General features: G+C 47.1%; 1 protein-coding gene across 4 annotated transcripts in view; it reads left to right on the plus strand.

The window, feature by feature from the left end:
• Positions 1-25038, plus strand: part of LOC124123071 (protein prune homolog 2-like) — a 192418-nt gene that overhangs the window by 20249 nt on the left and 147131 nt on the right. For all 4 annotated transcript variants that reach the window (XM_048395103.1, XM_048395102.1, XM_048395106.1 and 1 more), the window contains exons 2-5: positions 110-213; positions 11382-11486; positions 19616-19887; positions 20617-20726. In XM_048395103.1, the coding sequence (XP_048251060.1) occupies positions 178-213; positions 11382-11486; positions 19616-19887; positions 20617-20726 (523 nt within the window). In that variant the 5' untranslated portion in view covers positions 110-177. The remainder of the gene's footprint in view (positions 1-109; positions 214-11381; positions 11487-19615; positions 19888-20616; positions 20727-25038) is intronic.

Genomic DNA, 25038 nt, shown 5'->3' on the forward strand with positions numbered 1-25038 from the left:
TTGGACCTGTCTCTATGTTGGGTTGTTTTTGTATAAATGTTGTGAAACTTTATGAGTCAAGATATATAAGGATGAGATGAAAATGGTAAGGTGGTTTTTGTTTTTGCAGTGTTAAAATAGGCTGTGCCTGAGAAAAGATGTGAGACTGGCTGAGGAGAACCCGACTACACTCACCACATGGAGGACTTCCTCCGTTCATCCAGGCAGGGCTTGGTAGGTACACCCACCTCACACTGTACAACCAGGCAGGCCTTGGTAGTACACACACCAAACACCAGTCCACCAGGCAGGGCTTGGTAGTACAACCACTTCACACTGTACTACCAGGCAGGGCTTGGTAGTACACCCACCTCACACCGTACAACCAGGCAGGGCTTGGTAGTACACGCACCTCACACCGTACAACCAGGCAGAGCTTGGTAGTACAAATACCACACATCATAAAACCAGACAGGGCTTGGTAGTACACCCACCTAACACCGTACAACCAGGCAGGGCTTGGTAATACACTCACTTCACACTGTACAACCAGGCAGGGCTTGGTAGTACAACCACTTCACACTGTACAACCAGGCAGGGCTTGGTAGTACACCCACCTAACACCGTACAACCAGGCAGGGCTTGGTAGTACACGCACCTCACACCGTACAACCAGGCAGAGCTTGGTAGTACAAATACCACACATCATAAAACCAGACAGGGCTTGGTAGTACACGCACCTCACACCGTACAACCAGGCAGAGCTTGGTAGTACACCCAACTCACACTGTACAACCAGGCAGAGCTTGGTAGTACACCCAACTCACACCGTACAACCAGGCAGAGCTTGGTAGTACACGCACCTCACACCGTACAACCAGGCAGAGCTTGGTAGTACACCCAACTCACACCGTACAACCAGGCAGAGCTTGGTAGTACACCCAACTCACACTGTACAACCAGGCAGGGCTTGGTAGTACACGCACCTCACACCGTACAACCAGGCAGGGCTTGGTAGTACACACACCTCACACTGTACAACCACTCAGTGCTTGGTAGTACACGCACCTCACACTGTACAACCAGGCAGAGCTTGGTAGTACACCCACCTAACACCGTACAACCAGGCAGAGCTTGGTAGTACACCCACCTAACACCGTACAATCAGGCAGAGCTTGGTGGTACACGCACCTCACACTGTACAACCAGGCAGGCCTTGGTGGTACACGCACCTCACACCGTACAACCAGGCAGGGCTTGGTAGTACACGCACCTCACACTGTACAACCACTCAGGGCTTGGTAGTACACGCACCTCACACTGTACAACCAGGCAGGGCTTGGTAGTACACGCACCTCACACCGTACAACCAGGCAGGGCTTGGTAGTACACACACCTCACACTGTACAACCAGGCAGGGCTTGGTAGTACACCCACCTCACACTGTACAACCAGGCAGGGCTTGGTAGTACACGCACCTCACACCGTACAACCAGGCAGAGCTTGGTAGTACACCCAACTCACACTGTACAACCAGGCAGAGCTTGGTAGTACACCCAACTCACACTGTACAACCAGGCAGGGCTTGGTAGTACACCCAACTCACACTGTACAACCAGGCAGGGCTTGGTAGTACACCCAACTCACACTGTACAACCAGGCAGGGCTTGGTAGTACACCCACCTAACACCGTACAACCAGGCAGGGCTTGGTAGTACACCCACCTAACACCGTACAACCAGGCAGGGCTTGGTAGTACACGCACCTCACACTGTACAACCAGGCAGAGCTTGGTAGTACACCCACCTCACACTGTACAACCAGGCAGAGCTTGGTAGTATACATACCACACACCGTACAACCAGGCAGAGCTTGGTAGTACACGCACCTCACACTGTACAACCAGGCAGGGCTTGGTAGTACACGCACCTCACACTGTACAACCAGGCAGAGCTTGGTAGTACACGCACCTCACACTGTACAGCCAGGCAGGGCTTGGTAGTACACGCACCTCACACTGTACAACCAGGCAGAGCTTGGTAGTACACGCACCTCACACCGTACAACCAGGCAGGGCTTGGTAGTACACGCACCTCACACCGTACAACCACTCAGGGCTTGGTAGTACACCCACCTAACACCGTACAACCAGGCAGAGCTTGGTAGTATACATACCACACACTGTACAACCAGGCAGAGCTTGGTAGTACACACACCTCATACCGTACAACCAGGCAGGGCTTGGTAGTATACATACCAAACACCGTACAACCAGGCAGAGCTTGGTAGTACAGACACCTCATACCATACAACCAGGCAGAGCTTGGTAGTATACATACCACACACCGTACAACCAGGCAGAGCTTGGTAGTACACACACCTCATACCGTACAACCAGGCAGGGCTTGGTAGTATACATACCACACACCGTACAACCAGGCAGAGCTTGGTAGTACACACACCTCATACCGTACAACCAGGCAGAGCTTGGTAGTACACACACCTCACACCGTACAACCAGGCAGGGCTTGGTAGTACACCCACCTCACACCGTACAACCAGGCAGGGCTTGGTAGTACACCCAACTCACACTGTACAACCAGACAGGGCTTGGTAGTATACATACCACACAATGTACAACCAGGCAGGGCTTGGTAGTACACCCACCTCACACAGTACAACCAGGCAGGGCTTGGTAGTACACCCACCTCACACAGTACAACCAGGCAGGGCTTGGTAGTACACGCACCTCACACTTTACAACCAGGCAGAGCTTGGTAGTACACCCACCTCACACCGTACAACCAGGCAGGGCTTGGTAGTACACGCACCTCACACCGTACAACCAGGCAGGGCTTGGTAGTTCACCCAACTCACACCGTACAACCAGGCAGGGCTTGGTAGTACACCCACCTAACACCGTACAACCAGGCAGGGCTTGGTAGTACACGCACCTCACACTGTACAACCAGGCAGAGCTTGGTAGTACACGCACCTCACACCGTACAACCAGGCAGGGCTTGGTAGTACACGCACCTCACACCGTACAACCAGGCAGGGCTTGGTAGTACACGCACCTCACACTGTACAACCAGACAGGGCTTGGTAGAACACGCACCTCACACCGTACAACCAGGCAGGGCTTGGTAGTACACGCACCTCACACTGTACAACCAGGCAGAGCTTGGTAGTACACGCACCTCACACCGTACAACCAGGCAGGGCTTGGTAGTACACGCACCTCACACTGTACAACCAGGCAGAGCTTGGTAGTACACGCACCTCACACCGTACAACCAGACAGGGCTTGGTAGAACACGCACCTCACACCGTACAACCAGGCAGGGCTTGGTAGTAGACGCACCTCACACTGTACAACCAGGCAGGGCTTGGTAGTACACGCACCTCACACTGTACAACCAGGCAGGGCTTGGTAGTACACGCACCTCACACCGTACAACCAGGCAGGGCTTGGTAGTACACGCACCTCACACTGTACAACCAGGCAGAGCTTGGTAGTACACCCACCTCACACTGTACAACCGGGCAGAGGTTGGTAGTATACATACTACACACCGTACAACCAGGCAGAGCTTGGTAGTACACCCAACTCACACTGTACAACCAGGCAGGGCTTGGTAGTACACGCACCTCACACTGTACAACCAGGCAGAGCTTGGTAGTACACGCACCTCACACTGTACAACCAGGCAGGGCTTGGTAGTACACGCACCTCACACTGTACAACCAGGCAGAGCTTGGTAGTACACGCACCTCACACCGTACAACCAGGCAGGGCTTGGTAGTACACCCACCTCACACAGTACAACCAGGCAGGGCTTGGTAGTACACCCACCTCACACCATACAACCAGGCAGAGCTTGGTAGTACACGCAGCTCACACCATACAACCAGGCAGGGCTTGGTAGTACACGCACCTCACACTGTACAACCAGGCAGGGCTTGGTAGTACACGCACCTCACACTGTACAACCAGGCAGGGCTTGGTAGTACACGCACCTCACACTGTACAACCAGGCAGGGCTTGGTAGTACACGCACCTCACACTGTACAACCAGGCAGGGCTTGGTAGTACACGCACCTCACACTGTACAGCCAGGCAGGGCTTGGTAGTACACACACCTCACACTGTACAACCAGGCAGGGCTTGGTAGTAGACGCACCTCACACTGTACAACCAGGCAGGGCTTGGTAGTACACGCACCTCACACTGTACAACCAGGCAGGGTTTGGTAGTACACACGCCACACACCATACAACCAGGCAGGGCTTGGTAGTGGACACACCACACATCATACAACCAGGCAGGGCTTGGTAGTACACGCACCTCACACCATACAACCAGGCAGGGCTTGGTAGTACACGCACCTCACACTGTACAACCAGGCAGGGCTTGGTAGTACACGCACCTCACACCGTACAACCAGGCAGGGCTTGGTAGTACACGCACCTCACACTGTACAACCAGGCAGGGCTTGGTAGTGCACACACCACACATCATACAACCAGACAGGCCTTTGTAGTATACACACCACACAACGTACAACCAGACAGGGCTTGGTAGTACACACACCACACATCATACAACCAGACAGGCCTTTGTAGTATACACACCACCATCGTACAACCAGACAGGCCTTTGTAGTATACACACCACACAACGTACAACCAGGCAGGCTTTGGTAGTGCACACACCACACACCATACAAACAGACAGGGCTTGGTAGTACACACACCTCATGTTAAAATAGACAGACACAGGTTCTTCATATACACTTGTATTCAAAACGACTGCCAACACAATACATCTCCTGCACCCACACAGGTTGTCACTCAACTGCCTGCCTAGAGCAAACCAAATAGACAGCAGTTTCGTATTCGAGGGGAAGTTTCGTATCAACACATTAACATACTCCCCTTTTTTTCTAAGTATAAAAGGAACTGTACATTCAAACATGAAATATTATCTTTTGTTTTATATGATTGAAATAAAATATTTAGATTTACAACATGAATTAAAAACTGAACTAATAAAAAAGTTTCATATCACAACACTACTTCAGTCCATGAACTGCATTATTTCTTGCAGTTAGACGACAACTGTAACATCACACATGTTAAATGTTCAATTGTCCAGTCTTCAAGATCTCCAGAAGTTTCATCGTAGATGCTCCTCTTTTTGGCAAACTGTCAGCAAGCTGGTCACTTGATTTAACCCAACACACCTTGGAGATTTCCTTTCTTTCTAGCATTTGCTTTATTCCTGCAATGTCTATTCTCAGACGTTTTTCACTGACAGATTTTGTTGAGTGAATGTTCTCACAGAGTGACTTATTGTCAGTGTAGCAATCAATAGGGATAACATTCTTTCCCAAACCATTTGTAAGAATTTCACTGATGAGATGTCCAAGACAACTCACTGCTTCTAGTCCATCTACCATGGCAAGGGCCTCTGCAGCAAGTGTGCTGCGTACCACTCTTCTGATTTTAGTAGCCTTCCAAAAAAGGGGACAGCACATGTTGTCCTTGCCAGTTAAGAAAATGATGAATCCACCAGTACTTGACACACCATCACTCAGATTGCCATAGGATGCGTCACTGAACATCAGAAGACAAAGATCATCTAACTTCCCCATTTCCTTGAAACAAAGTCTGCATTCTTCCAACTTTATTTTTTTAATGGTTTTGTTTGCTCTTATCAAATCTTCAACTGTTGGCTGCTTCATACAAACACTCAACTCCAGCACATCAAACATGACATCTGGTCTTGTCTGATTTGCCACCCAGCTTAATTGGCCAATAGAGCTTCTACATTGAGTTGTCTCTTCCTTCGTCAATGGTTCACATTTCTGTGATGCTCTTGACAGGTGAATTGGTGTACTGGTCAGATTCTCAATGTATGAAAGTTGATCCATCTTGATTTCTCCCTTGCTCTGCTTTATTTCCAAACCAATGTACTGAAAAATGCCTGTTGCTTGTTTTCAAATCTTAAAAGTCTGTTGTATCCTTCCAATAACGAGACTCTCAAAATCTGGTGTCCCTGCCCATATGAAATCGTCCACATGCATTAGGAATATACCGGATAAATTTCCATCGACATGCCAACAGAAAAGAGCTGGATCAATCTCAGATTGCTTGCATTTCAAGAGTTTGAGTACTTCACAAACACGGAAATACCATGTTCTAGATGAATCATTCAAACCATAAACACATTTCTTTAACTTCCATATTTTTCCATCTGCGTCAGATTCTTTTGGTGGCTTTAAATACACTTCTCTCTCAATGCTTTTCCCTTGCAAGAATGCGGCCTTTATGTCAATGGTTCTGCATTCCCAGGACTTCATACAGAAAATTGCCAAAATTATTCGAAGAGTATATTTACCTGCTGTTGGCGAATCACTTTGCACCCACTGCTTTTCTTCAAAGCCTCTTGCAACAAGTCTTGCCTTGATTTCTTTCTTTTCTCCATTGAACTTTTCAGTTATCACCCATCTTGTAGATATACATGGCTGACCACAATCATGCACCTCTTCATAAACATCAAACAATTCTCAATTTCTAAGTTCGGATTCTTTGGCAATTTTAACAGCTTTATCCTCATGATGTTTACAAGGGACAAAGGCAACATTCACATCTTCAGCTGACATGAAACTGTCAGTTTCAAACCTTTTCCCATCGCTGGACATCAGTTTCAAAGTTCAATGTTTTGACCTCTTGACTATCAGTTTCACTGACATTGAAATACCCTTTATACTTTCCTGTAGCCTTGCCACCTCTACTGATCACCTCAGCTTCTTTCCACTTGTCTGTATTTTGTGGCAAATACTTTACCTTGTCTTTCACCTTTGGAAATGTTATGATGCTTGGATCATTTTTTTTTCTTGGATACTATGCTCACACTTGTTCTTCTCAACACCAGAGAGATCATTATCACAGTCTTCCTCATGAAAATTCTCAGTCTCATGCTCGTTTGGACATGTTGGATAGATCACACCATTTCCTTCTTCATTGCTTTCCATGACCTGATCAGGTCTATCATGTCCTTGATTTTGTACCTTATGAAGCCTACAAGTGTGAACCCTGATGTAAATGTTTCCATGCCTAACAAAAACGATCTTGCCATCTTGACCTAACACCTTCCCAGGTCCCTTCCACTGATTGTCTCTCATGTAATAGACTTTTTCGCCTGCATGAAAAGTGGTACCTGATGGTCTAACATTATGCCTCAGTGCCCTCCGAATTCGTTCAGATGATTCTGTCTGAATGAATGCCCTTCTTGCAGAATGTAGAGAATTCAAATGCCTAGCAAATGTTTCACTGATGGTGGTCCCCTCCAAAGCTGGAGGTTTATCTGAAGGCATGTTTGGATTTGAGCCAAAAACCAATTGATATGGACTCCATCCACGTACCATTTGCAGAGAATTCTTTGCGTTGATAGCCCATACTAATGCAGTTTCCAAGTCCAGACGCGGGTCACCTTCCATAATCTTCTCAACACAATTATCAACAACCGAATGATTTCTCTCACACACCCCATTCTGCCATGGACTGAAACCTGCAGTGTTCATAACATCAATGTTCAGATTTTCAGCCATATCTCTGAACTCTGCATTTGCAAATTCACCACCATTATCTGCCAGAAACTTTTTCGGAATTCCGAATCCACTGCCTATCCATAGTTTTAGGATTTTATCAATGATTATCTCAGGTGTCTTTCTTCTGATGACGGCTGCTAAACTAAATCTTGTTGCAAGATCAATCAGGTGCAGGAAATACACACCTGGTTTCCACACTTTCAAGTCCATAGCTACAACTTCATTGAATTCAGTTGCCAAAGGTAGGCACACAAATGGTCTTGGTGGAGTTTTCTTGAACTTTGAGCAAATGTCACATTCACGAGTAACTTCATCAACCAATTAATGACAAGACTGATCCTTCACTCCAGCATCTTCCAGTAACATTGCCAACCATTGGCTAGACGGATGAGCAAATTGTTTGTGCAACTTCACTATTGTTTTCTTCTTTTCTATCTTCGTCTTTCCAGTGACTGTGAACAAAACTTCAAATGTATTGTCCACAGGTACCCTTGAATGAACCAATGGGACACAATAATGCCCAGATGAGGTACATTGTAAGTCAATTTAATTTCCAAAGAAAGAGGCTTTATCATTTTCAAGGTCCATGATAACTTTTGCAGCTTTCATTGCAGGCTTTCCAAGAAGTAAGGGTATGTCACTCTCAACTACATCCGTCGTAACAGTACATTTTACCCCAGCTATCTCACATGGAAGCGTAATCTTTTCCATTGATTTTAGACGCCTTCCACCTCCAAATTTAAACAAAGTCTCACTTGGACATCTTGTCACTTGTTCAAGTTCATGTTCATCAAGAGTATCTATGAAACACTTCACCCACACCTCACCAGCTACTGTAGAGCTACATGCACTGTCTAGGATTGCTGTATTTAATGTTTCACACACTAATACCTCGAGTTCTTCATTTTTGTTTCCTGTGAAGAGTACAAATTCTTCCTCCTTTCCACCATGTTTTCTTTTGTCCATATTTTCATAGGAGTCAGGGCAATCTTTTGCAAAATGAAATATTGACTGACAAATTTTGCAGTGAAGGGGTCTGCCATCCCTTCCCAAGACATTCTGAACTGTCTTCCCTCTTGCACTTTCTGTTCCATCAAACACATCACTGCTGTTTCTACGTGCACCAAACTGTCCTCCATAACCTCTAAACTGTGAATTGTTCCCCCGCCAACCATAATTCTGGTAATTTCCATAACCTCCCTGACCTCTTCTACCTCTCTTACTACACGTGTAGTGTGCAGATTCTTCATAGACAGCATAGACTGGTTCAACTTTAATTTCTGATATTGGGATCATCTTCTCTTCACCACCTGATGCTGGTAGGGACTGTTTCCCAAAGAACTTTCTCATCGAAACACTCATCTGTTTGAATAGGGTTGCATCATTAGTATAATCTACCCCAGTAAGCACCAATTGTCGATCTGTGTGACTGAGTCCAGCATTCTCAAGTAATTTGAAAGCCAATACAGATTGTGGTAGACTCATTGTGTACTTTTTAGTTCTGTTATAAAGTTTTTCAAATTCTGTGACATAGTTCTCCATGGTCATTCTTTCCAATCTTCTAAATCTGTCAAATTCAATGTAAACTTCATAAGCCTCTGAAAGTTCGTCTTTCTTATATACACTGTCCATAAACTGTATGAATGTTTTCACACCATCTTTCTGATTCAATTTTGTGACACCTAATTCACTGAAAACTTTATCACGAATTGTACCTTCATTCTCTGGCAGAGATAAAGCCAAAGCAGGTCCCTGTTTTTCTTCAGGAAGGTCTGTAACAGTCATCCATACACGGATTTCTTCAATCCATCTGTTATAAGGTTTGGCCTCTGAGAATGTCGGGGGACTCTTATAGCTACCACTTGACGCCATGTCTTCTTTCTTGTCTCTCTATTTTTATTTTTTTTCTACACCAACAATTTTTCCAGCATACAGGAAAAGGTCAGGGACAGGTGTCAACCACGCTCTGCTACCATGTTAAAATAGACAGACACAGGTTCTTCATATACACTTGTATTCAAAACGACTGCCAACACAATACACCTCCTGCACCCACACAGGTTGTCACTCAACTGCCTGCCTAGAGCAAACCAAGATGGCCGCCGTAATGTCATTCTCAAATCATAGACAGCAGTTTCGTATTCGAGGGGAAGTTTCGTATCAACACATTATCACCTCACACAGTACAACCAGGCAGGGCTTGGTAGTACACCCACCTCACACCGTACAACCAGGCAGGGCTTGGTAGTACACACGCCACACGCCACACGCCACACGCCACACACCATACAACCAGGCAGGGCTTGGTAGTGCACACACCACGAATCATACAACCAGACAGGCCTTTGTAGTATACACAACACACACTCTACAACCAGGCAGGGCTTGGTAGTACACACACCACACACCAGTTCACCAGGCAGGCCTTGGTAGTACACACACCACACACCAGTCCACGAGGCAGGCCTTGGTCATATACACACCACACACCACACACCACACACCAGTCCACAAGGCAGGCCTTGGTAGTACACACATCACACACCACACACCAGTCCACAAGGCAGGCCTTGGTAGTACACAAACCTCAGACTGTACAACCAGGCAGGGTTTGGTAGTACACACGCCACACACCATACAAGCAGGCAGGGCTTGGTAGTATATATACCACACACCATACAACCAGGCAGGGCTTGGTAGTGCACACACCACACATCATACAACCAGACAGGCCTTTGTAGTATACAAACCAAACAACGTACAACCAGGCAGGCTTTGGTAGTACACACGCCACACACCATACACCACCATCGTACAACCAGACAGGGCTTGGTAGTATACACACCACCATCGTACAACCAGACAGGGCTTGGTAGTATACATACCACAGACCATACAACCAGGCAGGGCTTCGTAGTGCACACACCACGAATCATACAACCAGACAGGCCTTTGTAGTATACACACCACACACCATACAACCAGACAGGGCTTTGTAGTGCACACACCAGACACCATACAACCAGACAGGCCTTGGTAGTATACATACCACACACTCTACAACCAGGCAGGGCTTGGTAGTACACACACCACACACCAGTCCACCAGGCAGGCCTTGGTAGTACACACACCACACACCAGTCCACGAGGCAGGCCTTGGTCATATACACACCACACACCACACACCAGTCCACAAGGCAGGCCTTAGTAGTACACACACCACACACCATACAACCAGACAGGGCTTGGTAGTGCACACACCAGACACCATACAACCAGACAGGCCTTGGTAGTATACATACCAAACACTCTACAACCAGGCAGGCCTTGGTAGTACACAAACCACATCGTAGAGCCAGGCAGGGCTTGGTAGTACACACACCAAACACCAGTCCACCAGGCAGGCCTTGGTAGTACACACACCACACACCAGTCCACAAGGCAGGCCTTAGTAGTACACACACCACACACCATACAACCAGACAGGGCTTGGTAGTGCACACACCAGACACCATACAACCAGACAGGCCTTAGTAGTACACACACCACACACCACACACCACACACCAGTCCACAAGGCAGGCCTTGGTAGTACACACACCACACACCATACAGCCATCCAGGCCTTGGTCGTATACAAACCACACACCATACAGCTAGGCAGGACTTGGTCGTACACCAGACACAGCTTATGATAATAAGGTAATAGTATGGTATCGTGACAGTTTGATTTGTTTAATGACACATCCAGGTGAGCTGCAATGCCCTTTTTTATAAATGTTGCAGGCCAAGGTGTCTGATTATGGAAAGGTCCATTTTGTGATTGGTAATGAAGCCTGTGACTTGGACTCTGCTGTCAGTGCGCTGGTATATTCCTTCTACCTCTACAAGGTAAGCAGCACAATTAACATGAGTAAACACAATGCAAAGTTAAAAATTGAACTTATTTAGCCATGTAACATATAGGTTATTGTCCCAGGCTGGCACCACTGACTGCCTGTATGTTCCTTCTGTTCCAGACTAGCACCACTGACTGCCTGTATGTTCCCTCTGTTCCAGACTAGCACCACTGACTGTCTGTATGTTCCTTCTGTTCCAGTCTGGCACCACTGACTGCCTGTATGTTCCCTCTGTTCCAGACTAGCACCACTGACTGCCTGTATGTTCTCTCTGTTCCAGACTAACACCACTGACTGCCTGTATGTTCCCTCTGTTCCAGAATAACATCACTGACTGCCTGTATGTTCTCTCTGTTCCAGACTAGCACCACTGTCTGCCTGTATGTTCCTTCTGTTACAGACTGGCACCACTGACTGCCTGTATGTTCTCTCTGTTCCAGACTAGCACCATTGACTGCCTGTATGTTCCCTCTGTTCCAGACTAACACCACTGACTGCCTGTATGTTCCCTCTGTTCCAGGCTGGCGCCACTGACTGTCTGTATGTTCCTTCTGTTCCTGACTAGCACCACTGCCTTCCTGTATATTCTCTCTGTTCCAGACTAGCACCACTGACTGCCTGTATGTTCCCTCTGTTCCAGGCTGGCGCCACTGACTGTCTGTATGTTCCTTCTGTTCCTGACTAGCACCACTGCCTTCCTGTATATTCTCTCTGTTCCCGACTAGCACCACTGACTGCCTGTATGTTCCTTCTGTTCCAGTCTGGCACCACTGACTGCCTGTATGTTCCTTCTGTTCCAGTCTGGCACCACTGACTGCCTGTATGTTCCCTCTGTTCCAGTCTGGCACCACTGACTGCCTGTATGTTCCTTCTGTTCCAGTCTGGCACCACTGACTGCCTGTATGTTCCTTCTGTTCCAGACTAGCACCACTGACTGCCTGTATGTTCCTTCTGTTCCAGTCTGGCACCACTGACTGCCTGTATGTTCCTTCTGTTCCAGACTAGCATCACTGACTGCCTGTATGTTCCTTCTGTTCCAGACTAGCACCACTGACTGCCTGTATGTTCCTTCTGTTCCAGTCAGGCACCACTGACTGCCTGTATGTTCCTTCTGTTCCAGTCTGGCACCACTGACTGCCTGTATGTTCCCTCTGTTCCAGTCTGGCACCACTGACTGCCTGTATGTTCCTTCTGTTCCAGTCTGGCACCACTGACTGCCTGTATGTTCCTTCTGTTCGAGACTAGCACCACTGACTGCCTGTATGTTCCTTCTGTTCCAGACTAACACCACTGACTGCCTGTATGTTCCCTCTGTTCCAGACTGGCACCACTGACTGCCTGTATGTTCCTTCTGTTCCAGACTAGCACCACTGACTGCCTGTATGTTCCTTCTGTTCCAGTCTGGCACCACTGACTGCCTGTATGTTCCCTCTGTTCCAGTCTGGCACCACTGACTGCCTGTATGTTCCTTCTGTTCCAGTCTGGCACCACTGACTGCCTGTATGTTCCTTCTGTTCCAGACTAGCACCACTGTCTGCCTGTATGTTCCTTCTGTTCCAGTCTGGCACCACTGACTGCCTGTATGTTCCTTCTGTTCCAGTCAGGCACCACTGACTGCCTGTATGTTCCTTCTGTTCCAGACTGGCACCACTGACTGCCTGTATGTTAACTATGTTTCAGATTGGCACCACTGACTGCGTGTATGTTCCCTCTAATCCAGACTGGCACCTCTGACTGCCTGTATGTTCCCTCTGTTCCAAGCTGGCGCCACTGACTGCCTGTATGTTCCTTCTGTTCCAGACTTGCGCTGATGACTGCCTGTATGTTCCCTCTGTTCCAGACTAACACCACTGACTGCCTGTATGTTAACTATGTTTCAGACTGGCATCACTGACTGCCTGTATGTTCACTATTTTTCTGACGTGCGCCACTGACTGCCTGTATGTTTCCTCTGTTCCAGACAAGCACCACTGACTAACTGTATGTTAACTACGTTTCAGATTGGCACCACTAACTGCCTGTATGTTCCCTCTGTTCCAGGCTGGCGCCACTGACTGCCTGTATGTTCCCTCTGTTCCAGACTAACATCACTGACTGTCTGTATGTTCCCTCTGTTCCAGACTCACATCACTGACTGCCTGTATGTTCCTTCTGTTCCAGACTAGCACCACTGACTGCCTGTATGTTCCTTCTGTTCCAGTCAGGCACCACTGACTGCCTGTATGTTCCTTCTGTTCCAGTCTGGCACCACTGACTGCCTGTATGTTCCCTCTGTTCCAGTCTGGCACCACTGACTGCCTGTATGTTCCTTCTGTTCCAGTCTGGCACCACTGACTGCCTGTATGTTCCTTCTGTTCGAGACTAGCACCACTGACTGCCTGTATGTTCCTTCTGTTCCAGACTAACACCACTGACTGCCTGTATGTTCCCTCTGTTCCAGACTGGCACCACTGACTGCCTGTATGTTCCTTCTGTTCCAGACTAGCACCACTGACTGCCTGTATGTTCCTTCTGTTCCAGTCTGGCACCACTGACTGCCTGTATGTTCCCTCTGTTCCAGTCTGGCACCACTGACTGCCTGTATGTTCCTTCTGTTCCAGTCTGGCACCACTGACTGCCTGTATGTTCCTTCTGTTCCAGACTAGCACCACTGTCTGCCTGTATGTTCCTTCTGTTCCAGTCTGGCACCACTGACTGCCTGTATGTTCCTTCTGTTCCAGTCAGGCACCACTGACTGCCTGTATGTTCCTTCTGTTCCAGACTGGCACCACTGACTGCCTGTATGTTAACTATGTTTCAGATTGGCACCACTGACTGCGTGTATGTTCCCTCTAATCCAGACTGGCACCTCTGACTGCCTGTATGTTCCCTCTGTTCCAAGCTGGCGCCACTGACTGCCTGTATGTTCCTTCTGTTCCAGACTTGCGCTGATGACTGCCTGTATGTTCCCTCTGTTCCAGACTAACACCACTGACTGCCTGTATGTTAACTATGTTTCAGACTGGCATCACTGACTGCCTGTATGTTCACTATTTTTCTGACGTGCGCCACTGACTGCCTGTATGTTTCCTCTGTTCCAGACAAGCACCACTGACTAACTGTATGTTAACTACGTTTCAGATTGGCACCACTAACTGCCTGTATGTTCCCTCTGTTCCAGGCTGGCGCCACTGACTGCCTGTATGTTCCCTCTGTTCCAGACTAACATCACTGACTGTCTGTATGTTCCCTCTGTTCCAGACTCACACCACTGACTGCCTGTATGTTCCCTCTGTTCCAGGCTGGCGCCACTGACTGTCTGTATGTTCCTTCTGTTCCAGACTAACATCACTGACTGCCTGTATGTTCCCTCTGTTCCAGACTAACACCACTGACTGCCTGTATGTTCCCTCTGTTCCAGGCTGGCGCCACTGACTGTCTGTATGTTCCTTCTGTTCCAGACTAGCACCACTGACTGCCTGTATGTTCCCTCTGTTCCAGACTAACATCACTGACTGTCTGTATGTTCCCTCTGTTCCAGACTAACACCACTGACTGCCTGTATGTTCCCTCTGTTCCAGGCTGGCGCCATTGACTGTCTGTATGTTTCTTCTGTTCCTGACTGGCGCCATTGACTGTCTGTATGTTCCTTCTGTTCCTGACTAGCACCACTGCCTTTCTGTATATTCTCTCTCTTCCAGACTAGCACCACTGACTGCCTGTATGTTCCCTCTGTTCTAGACTAGCACCACTGACTGCCTGTATGTTCCCTCTGTTCCCGGCTGGCACCACTGACTGTCTGTATGTTCCTTCTGTTCCTGACTAGCACCACTGCCTTCCTGTATATTCTCTCTGTTCCAGACTAGCACCACTGACTGCCTGTATGTTCCCTCTGTTCCAGGCTGGCGCCACTGACTGTCTGTATGTTCCTTCTGTTCCTGACTAGCACCACTGACTGCCTGTATGTTCCTTCTGTTCCAGACTAACACCACTGACTGCCTGTATGTTCCCTCTGTTCCAGACTGGCACCACTGACTGCCTGTATGTTCCTTCTGTTCCAGACTAGCACCACTGACTGCCTGTATGTTCCTTCTGTTCCAGTCTGGCACCACTGACTGCCTGTATGTTCCCTCTGTTCCAGTCTGGCACCACTGACTGCCTGTATGTTCCTTCTGTTCCAGTCTGGCACCACTGACTGCCTGTATGTTCCTTCTGTTCCAGACTAGCACCACTGTCTGCCTGTATGTTCCTTCTGTTCCAGTCTGGCACCACTGACTGCCTGTATGTTCCTTCTGTTCCAGTCAGGCACCACTGACTGCCTGTATGTTCCTTCTGTTCCAGACTGGCACCACTGACTGCCTGTATGTTAACTATGTTTCAGATTGGCACCACTGACTGCGTGTATGTTCCCTCTAATCCAGACTGGCACCTCTGACTGCCTGTATGTTCCCTCTGTTCCAAGCTGGCGCCACTGACTGCCTGTATGTTCCTTCTGTTCCAGACTTGCGCTGATGACTGCCTGTATGTTCCCTCTGTTCCAGACTAACACCACTGACTGCCTGTATGTTAACTATGTTTCAGACTGGCATCACTGACTGCCTGTATGTTCACTATTTTTCTGACGTGCGCCACTGACTGCCTGTATGTTTCCTCTGTTCCAGACAAGCACCACTGACTAACTGTATGTTAACTACGTTTCAGATTGGCACCACTAACTGCCTGTATGTTCCCTCTGTTCCAGGCTGGCGCCACTGACTGCCTGTATGTTCCCTCTGTTCCAGACTAACATCACTGACTGTCTGTATGTTCCCTCTGTTCCAGACTCACATCACTGACTGCCTGTATGTTCCTTCTGTTCCAGACTAGCACCACTGACTGCCTGTATGTTCCTTCTGTTCCAGTCAGGCACCACTGACTGCCTGTATGTTCCTTCTGTTCCAGTCTGGCACCACTGACTGCCTGTATGTTCCCTCTGTTCCAGTCTGGCACCACTGACTGCCTGTATGTTCCTTCTGTTCCAGTCTGGCACCACTGACTGCCTGTATGTTCCTTCTGTTCGAGACTAGCACCACTGACTGCCTGTATGTTCCTTCTGTTCCAGACTAACACCACTGACTGCCTGTATGTTCCCTCTGTTCCAGACTGGCACCACTGACTGCCTGTATGTTCCTTCTGTTCCAGACTAGCACCACTGACTGCCTGTATGTTCCTTCTGTTCCAGTCTGGCACCACTGACTGCCTGTATGTTCCCTCTGTTCCAGTCTGGCACCACTGACTGCCTGTATGTTCCTTCTGTTCCAGTCTGGCACCACTGACTGCCTGTATGTTCCTTCTGTTCCAGACTAGCACCACTGTCTGCCTGTATGTTCCTTCTGTTCCAGTCTGGCACCACTGACTGCCTGTATGTTCCTTCTGTTCCAGTCAGGCACCACTGACTGCCTGTATGTTCCTTCTGTTCCAGACTGGCACCACTGACTGCCTGTATGTTAACTATGTTTCAGATTGGCACCACTGACTGCGTGTATGTTCCCTCTAATCCAGACTGGCACCTCTGACTGCCTGTATGTTCCCTCTGTTCCAAGCTGGCGCCACTGACTGCCTGTATGTTCCTTCTGTTCCAGACTTGCGCTGATGACTGCCTGTATGTTCCCTCTGTTCCAGACTAACACCACTGACTGCCTGTATGTTAACTATGTTTCAGACTGGCATCACTGACTGCCTGTATGTTCACTATTTTTCTGACGTGCGCCACTGACTGCCTGTATGTTTCCTCTGTTCCAGACAAGCACCACTGACTAACTGTATGTTAACTACGTTTCAGATTGGCACCACTAACTGCCTGTATGTTCCCTCTGTTCCAGGCTGGCGCCACTGACTGCCTGTATGTTCCCTCTGTTCCAGACTAACATCACTGACTGTCTGTATGTTCCCTCTGTTCCAGACTCACACCACTGACTGCCTGTATGTTCCCTCTGTTCCAGGCTGGCGCCACTGACTGTCTGTATGTTCCTTCTGTTCCAGACTAACATCACTGACTGCCTGTATGTTCCCTCTGTTCCAGACTAACACCACTGACTGCCTGTATGTTCCCTCTGTTCCAGGCTGGCGCCACTGACTGTCTGTATGTTCCTTCTGTTCCAGACTAGCACCACTGACTGCCTGTATGTTCCCTCTGTTCCAGACTAACATCACTGACTGTCTGTATGTTCCCTCTGTTCCAGACTAACACCACTGACTGCCTGTATGTTCCCTCTGTTCCAGGCTGGCGCCATTGACTGTCTGTATGTTTCTTCTGTTCCTGACTGGCGCCATTGACTGTCTGTATGTTCCTTCTGTTCCTGACTAGCACCACTGCCTTTCTGTATATTCTCTCTCTTCCAGACTAGCACCACTGACTGCCTGTATGTTCCCTCTGTTCTAGACTAGCACCACTGACTGCCTGTATGTTCCCTCTGTTCCCGGCTGGCACCACTGACTGTCTGTATGTTCCTTCTGTTCCTGACTAGCACCACTGCCTTCCTGTATATTCTCTCTGTTCCAGACTAGCACCACTGACTGCCTGTATGTTCCCTCTGTTCCAGGCTGGCGCCACTGACTGTCTGTATGTTCCTTCTGTTCCTGACTAGCACCACTGACTGCCTGTATGTTCCCTCTGTTCCAGACTAACACATATGTTAACTATGTTTCAGACTGGCATCACTGACTGCCTGTATGTTAACTATGTTTCAGACTGGCACCACTGACTGCCTGTATGTTATAACTATGTTTCAAACTGGCGCCACTGACTGCCTGTATGTTATAACTATGTTTCAAACTGGCGCCACTGACTGCCTGCATGTAAACTATGTTTCAGACTGGCAACACTGACTGCATTATGTTCCTTCTGTTCCAGACTGGCGCCACTGACTGCCTGTATGTTAACTATGTTTCAGACCAGCACCTCTGACTGTCTGTATGTTGACTATGTTTCAGACTGGCACCTCTGACTGCCTGTATGTTCCCTCTGTTCCAAGCTGGCGCCACTGACTGCCTGTATGTTCCTTCTGTTCCAGACTTGCCCTGATGACTGCCTGTATGTTCCCTCTGTTCCAGACTAACACCACTGACTGCCTGTATGTTCCCTCTGTTCCAGGCTGGCACCTCTGACTGCCTGTATGTTCCCTCTGTTCCAAGCTGGCGCCACTGACTGCCTGTATGTTCCTTCTGTTCCAGACTTGCGCTGATGACTGCCTGTATGTTCCCTCTGTTCCAGACTAACACCACTGACTGCCTGTATGTTCCCTCTGTTCCAGGCTGGCGCCACTGACTGCCTGTATGTTAACTATGTTTCAGACTGGCATCAGTGACTGCCTGTATGTTCACTATTTTTCTGACGTGCCCCACTGACTGCCTGTATGTTCCCTCTGTTCCAGACTAGCACCACTGACTAACTGTATGTTAACTATGTTTCAGACTGGCACCACTGACTGTCTGTATGTTATAACTATGTTTCAGACTGGCATCACTGATTTCCTGTATGTTAACTATGTTTCAGACTGGCACCACTGACTGTCTGTATGTTATAACTTTGTTTCAGACTAGCACCACTGACTGCCTGTATGTTCCCTCTGTTCCAGACTAGCACCACTGACTAACTGTATGTTAACTATGTTTCAGACTGGCACCACTGACTGTCTGTGTGTTTTAACTATGTTTCAGACTGGCATCACTGATTTCCTGTATGTTAACTATGTTTCAGACTGGCACCACTGACTGTCTGTATGTTATAACTTTGTTTCAGACTAGCACCACTGACTGCCTGTATGTTAACTATGTTTCAGACTGGCACCACTGACTGCCTGTATGTTATAACTATGTTTCAGACTGGCACCACTGACTGCCTGTATGTTAACTATGTTTCAGACTGGTCTCTCTGACTAACTGTATGTTAACTGTGTTTCAGACTGGCACCACTGACTGCCTGTATGTTAACTATGTTTCAGACTGGCACCACTGACTGCCTGTATGTTAACTATGTTTCAGACTGGCACCACTGACTGCCTGTATGTTAACTCTGTTTCAGACTGTCACCACTGACTGCCTGTATGTTAACTATGTTTCAGACTGTCACCACTGACTGCCTGTATGTTAACTATGTTTCAGACTGGCACCACTGACTGCTTGTTTGTTCCGGTTCTTGCCATCCCACGGTGCCAGTACCAACTCCACACAGAGATCACATACCTCCTGGGTAGGCATGATATACCTCCAGACCTCCTCACTTTTGCTGATGATGTGGACCTTGCATCACTTGCTCCACACCTCCAACTCACATTGGTTGACCACCATGTGCTGAGGACCCAGTTGTCCCCCCTGGACCAGTATGTTGTCTGTGTGATTGACCATCGACCAGTAGAGAAGCACTTGGACAAGAGGTACTATTTCCACACAACCAGACAATGAAAAGTAGCTCCCTTGTATCTTGCACTTTCTAAAGTGTCCTCAGGTTTAAATAATTTAATTACTTGATAGATCCACAGGCCACACGTTGGTCATATGCTTGCCTGTTATGTCAGCAAACAGCAGTAGACAAGTGGACTAAGACAGATTACACTAGATTCAATGTGTAGATACAATGTTCATTTTGTTGTGTCCTTAAGGTAACATCGTAAGTGATGCTCAGCTTGTCAGTTTCTGTCAATAAGCTTTGCTTCCATTCAATCAAGAGTGGAATTATGGTTACAGCACCAGGTAAAACTTATTATTAAACTATTGTATTTTATTTTCATTGACAAAATAGCATGCCTGGCTTTAGTGTGTTTTTGTCATGTCAATGTTCAATAAGTGAATATATTTAAAAAAAAATGAGTTTTGTTTTTCTTCACAAGGCTATTTAAGTCACCACATTTGATGAATTCTGTTTCACTTTGTTATCATCTGAACTCACACATGTCCCTCGTAACACTTTTATAGCAGTCACAGAATGTATCTATGGAAAACCAAATCTGTGTTTCTTTTTTAGGCAAGTATATATATGCACTAGAAGCTGCTGTCATGGGCTCCTTGCTCCCAATTCTCTATTGAAAAATTACTTTGCAACTATATTAGATAAACCACACTTGTTAAATTGTTCTTGTTGTCCATGAAGGTTGTTTGTGTTTCAGAGTGTCATGCACCATTGACCTCGTGGGGTCATGCTGTACACTGGTCACAGAGGAAATAGCAAGAGATGACACATTCATACTTGATACAACCGTGGCAACACTTCTCCTAGGTAATTGCCATCTATTGTGTACCACTAGTTGCCACAGTTAGACCAAGGAAACGTCACAATTTGGCTCGTGTATTGAACCTGATTTAAAGTTTTGTTTATATTTTCATTCCCCCCCAAAAAAATATCTTCAAATATTCTGCGTGTCGAACACACAACCCTGGCAGTGAAATGCTTTAAAAAATTACAGTACTTAAAAAAGAACTTAACATTTTTTTGATACATACAAGCTTGAACAACCAACAAAAACAAAAAAAAAACCGCCCGCCTCAATTTTATTTTCAAAAGCCATTGCCTGAGAACCAATTCTTTTCTTTTTTTAAGTTATCAATGCATTATCAGTAGACCTGTTAACTCCTCATCATGACAATGGGGTAGATTTGCCTGCAGAGGGGGAGAATTATTAAAACTTGTAATTAGCAATTGAAGAGGATAACTGACAACCTATATTTTTATTGTTTTTAAGAAAAGAAATATTTTAAAACAATAGTAAATAATTTTTTTAAAATATTCAATTGTTAAACTCCTGAACATGCTATCTCACACTATGCATTTCTTCTTTCTTCTTCGATCCTATGTTGGAAACGTGTTTGAACCATGTTTCAAGCTTTGAAAACAAAACACTTCACCCGAACGCACCCCAGTATCCCTCTGGTTACTGACCAATAACTAGGTCAATTATCTGCTGAATGCTCAGTAACCTTACACAAACTGATCGTGTGTATATCTCCTAACTCATTCTCTTTCACACTGTGGAGACGTGTTTTTGGAATATGGAGAATCCATGTTCATGTCTTTTTTGTTACAGGTACCTCTTGCTTGGTAGTACACCTACGATAAAAACGGAGGAGACGGGAACAGACCAAGATCAACCAAGACCAGTGTTCTCACCTCTCGGAGGACGCCTCTTGTAGTTACCTACATTATTCCAAAAACATAATGTTGATCAGTGGTAGCTGTCTCTTCCAGTGTAACAGCTGTGAAACCACCTCTGAAATCTACGATACCATCCTTGTCTTATATTGATTTGTGTTTATCTGTTGAAGACAATTGCGTATTGGATAGCTTGCTTACTGACGATGTTCCTGCCATAAAGAAGGAGCCATCTGATCCTAGTGCACGTGTTACCTTGCCAACGTTAGAGCAATCTGCACCCATAGACGTTCCCTAGCCGTCAGTTACGCTGTCTCAACTGTCCCGGCTCAACAATCCGTTCCTGAAGCATCCGGTCCCCGTCTACGTGGGAACCACCAGCTACATCAGTCGTTCGCAGGTTCTCTCTTCTGTCGATGCGTCCAAACATGCCACGGATACGCCTTTGACCAATCCTCTTATCGCTCCTAGAATGTCTGCTACCAGTCTTCGTGTTATGTTCAGGTTTGACAGTTTGGAGATCGACCTTCTAGGGATCGACGTTCACGCAAGGACACTGCTGATTCACCTCCCACAGCCGTTCGAAGTGACTCAGAGGATGGTTCCTATACAGACTCGGTTAAACGTTCTTCTCCTGTTGGTCGCTCCCAATCCTCCAGTTACATGGATTGGCATCGTCAGTTGGCTTCTACGATCATCATCGACCAGAGTTGCGTGCTTGAGATCCCTATCAGTACAGCAGTTATGCTCCTTGGCATGGTTATTCCTCCTACCTTGTCCGGGTCCATCTGTTCTGTGATGCTCCCTTCACTCCATACCTCATGGGACCATTGAGACCAGGCTAATGATCCGTCCCCGAACCTAGAATCATTCTTGCAGGCAGTGACCTCTGCCCTCCAGAATCACCCGGGGCAACCTGTGGTACTTTCTCTTGTTACTTTGATGTCCACACTGGTTCCCTCACAGACTGTTAGTTCTTAGTTCAGCTGTCACTGTTCCTCAGAATGTTGATCCTTGGCCGCTGGTATCAATTCTGGTCATCAAGGAAAGCGACGTCAATATCCCTCTCCTCAGGGAAAAAAGATCAACATCGATATCGGGACGCATGTTTTATCTATTAATGATGTCAGTAATGTCTCCAACACTCTGAGTCAGATTTATAACCTGCCTTCACTATTACCACGTATTCGGTGGACGGGGATTCATAGTTTCGTTGAATAATTTTGTACTTTCAACAAAGAAACCTAAGCATATAGGCTGTCCATGTTATTGTGCCTTTTTTCAAGACCACATATCAACCAACACTTCCGTCTCGATTAAGGAGGATGTACTTTGTGATTCATTTTTCACAGCATCAAGAATTAACATGATCTTGTTGGAATATTGCTACATATGTGTGTTGCTCACTCCCTCACTCAATCACCGATGTTTCACCTGGATCAGATTAACTATGGTGGGATCAGGAATTTGTCCCCTCTCACTTCATGCGTAGGAGAGGATACCAGTCTCAGCAAGGATACAATCCTCAATGTTCTGATGCAGTGATGTTTTCCGTAGTGAGTGTCAGGACATTATGACAAACCCACTTATGTTGGCATCAGTAGAGTATTGACGCCTACATTGCATGGTTCTCTATCACAACGTTTCGTCAAAGGAGTTTCAACACTACTGTCACATCACGGACCACTCCTGCTCGTCATGATTATCACCATCTTTCAGAAGATAGTTATTATATATAGTTTCGGTGGATCAATAGTCCACCTGTTATGAGGATCGTTTACGATGCCCAGTTTGCTCCCGCTCCTATGATTCCAACCCTCAGTGCCAAGCCTTCCGACCTTCATCTGGTATATCAGTCACTGGGCTCTACGAAGTCGACGTCCCTCTTCACTGATGCTCGACATCCACTTGATCAACATCAGGTTGAACAATCAGGTCCAAGCGAGGCATGTCCTTGGAATCTTAGCCAACTTCCTATCCCGACCAAACCAATCGCCATCGACGGGATGACGTCTTCACCCAACAATTTTTCGGTGACTTTGCAGCCTCTGCCCAGGTCCAGACGTCAGCTGCTTCGCATCCTGGTTCAACACTGTGCCAGATCCATGATGATCTGGTCATCTTGTGGGAGTACCTCAGTACCTATGCCTTTTTGCCCGAGTAGCCACAACCATCTCTGAGGCTCACTATACCTCTACCTAGATCCTATATGACCATCAGTGGAATGCATTCAAAACCTTTTGTTGAGCTTGTGATATCACCAACCTGCCTGCTCTCTCTCCTCAACAGGTCGCTGAGATTGACTTGGAAACCTAGGGCTCAACCTTGGCTTTTAATCTCGCGGTGATCAACCCTGTCAATGCCAATACAACTGCATCTAGAGCTCCACGGTTTGCTGAACTACAGTCCCTCATTCGTTTCTACAAGTTGGCTGACCAGTCATCTTGACTCCTGTCTCCCACTTGGGATCTTGCTGTCATCCTTTGGCATCTGACCTCTGCAGAATATGAACCACCTGGCGAAAAGGACTTAAGATGTTTTTTTCAACTACTAGAATGAGCAAGATCCATGCTCTAGAACCGGGTCTACTTTGAGAAACACAGAATGGGAAGATCTTTCTGGGACTACACTGGGATTTATTCGTGAAGTATCAGCTTCCGGGACATCCAGACTGTTTGTTTACCATCCCGTCCTTGGCACCCATCCTCAACCTAGATGACCATGACGACATCTCCTGATGCCCAGTTAGAGCACTCTGTATCTACCTAGAGGCTGCGAACTATTTCGATGCACCCGTAAGAGATTCTTCATCCCAATTTTCATAGTGGGCACCACGGAAGACTCCCGCACACTGTCTCTTTTTGACTCTTCTCAACGATACTCTGAACCTATGCTTTCACTGGATTGCCTCTTCCAGTGACGTCCAATCCATGAGACGAGAGCCGTTGCCTCTATCATGGACCTGCACAGCAATTGTACTCTGACTGCCATTACGTAGGGTTGTTTTCTTAGTCACTGATGTTTAGGGTCTACACCAGTTGGTTCGATCCCTTGGTCCTGGCGCAACAGATGGCTACTCACCAGCACGGATTGACAATACTTTCCCCGGCTCTTGCAACTCGGTACTCTATATCCTGAACATACAGGATAATCACTGGAATGTCCCTCCTTTGTTTCTTGTCATTATTTAGGTTCCCAGACCAAGGACCCTTTTGGAGGGTGGATTTGCTTGTCCGAAGAGCCCTTGGTTTTCAACATCAAAGTTGCCACAAGGCAGAGCTGTTACACATGGTGTCGCTAACCTTTATTCCGCCCACCTCTGTCCTTGGCATTTGTGATGTAGGGTTTTGGTTCGAAGATTCTCTTATTGATGTTGTCAATCATTCTTCTTCTCATCCCGGTTGAGTTCATACACTTTGCTTGTGTTTGATAGCCTTGACAA

This window comes from Haliotis rufescens, unplaced genomic scaffold (assembly GCF_023055435.1).
Source record: "Haliotis rufescens isolate VD_foot unplaced genomic scaffold, xgHalRufe1.0.p SCAF_14, whole genome shotgun sequence".
NCBI classification, from domain to species: Eukaryota; Metazoa; Mollusca; class Gastropoda; order Lepetellida; family Haliotidae; genus Haliotis; species Haliotis rufescens.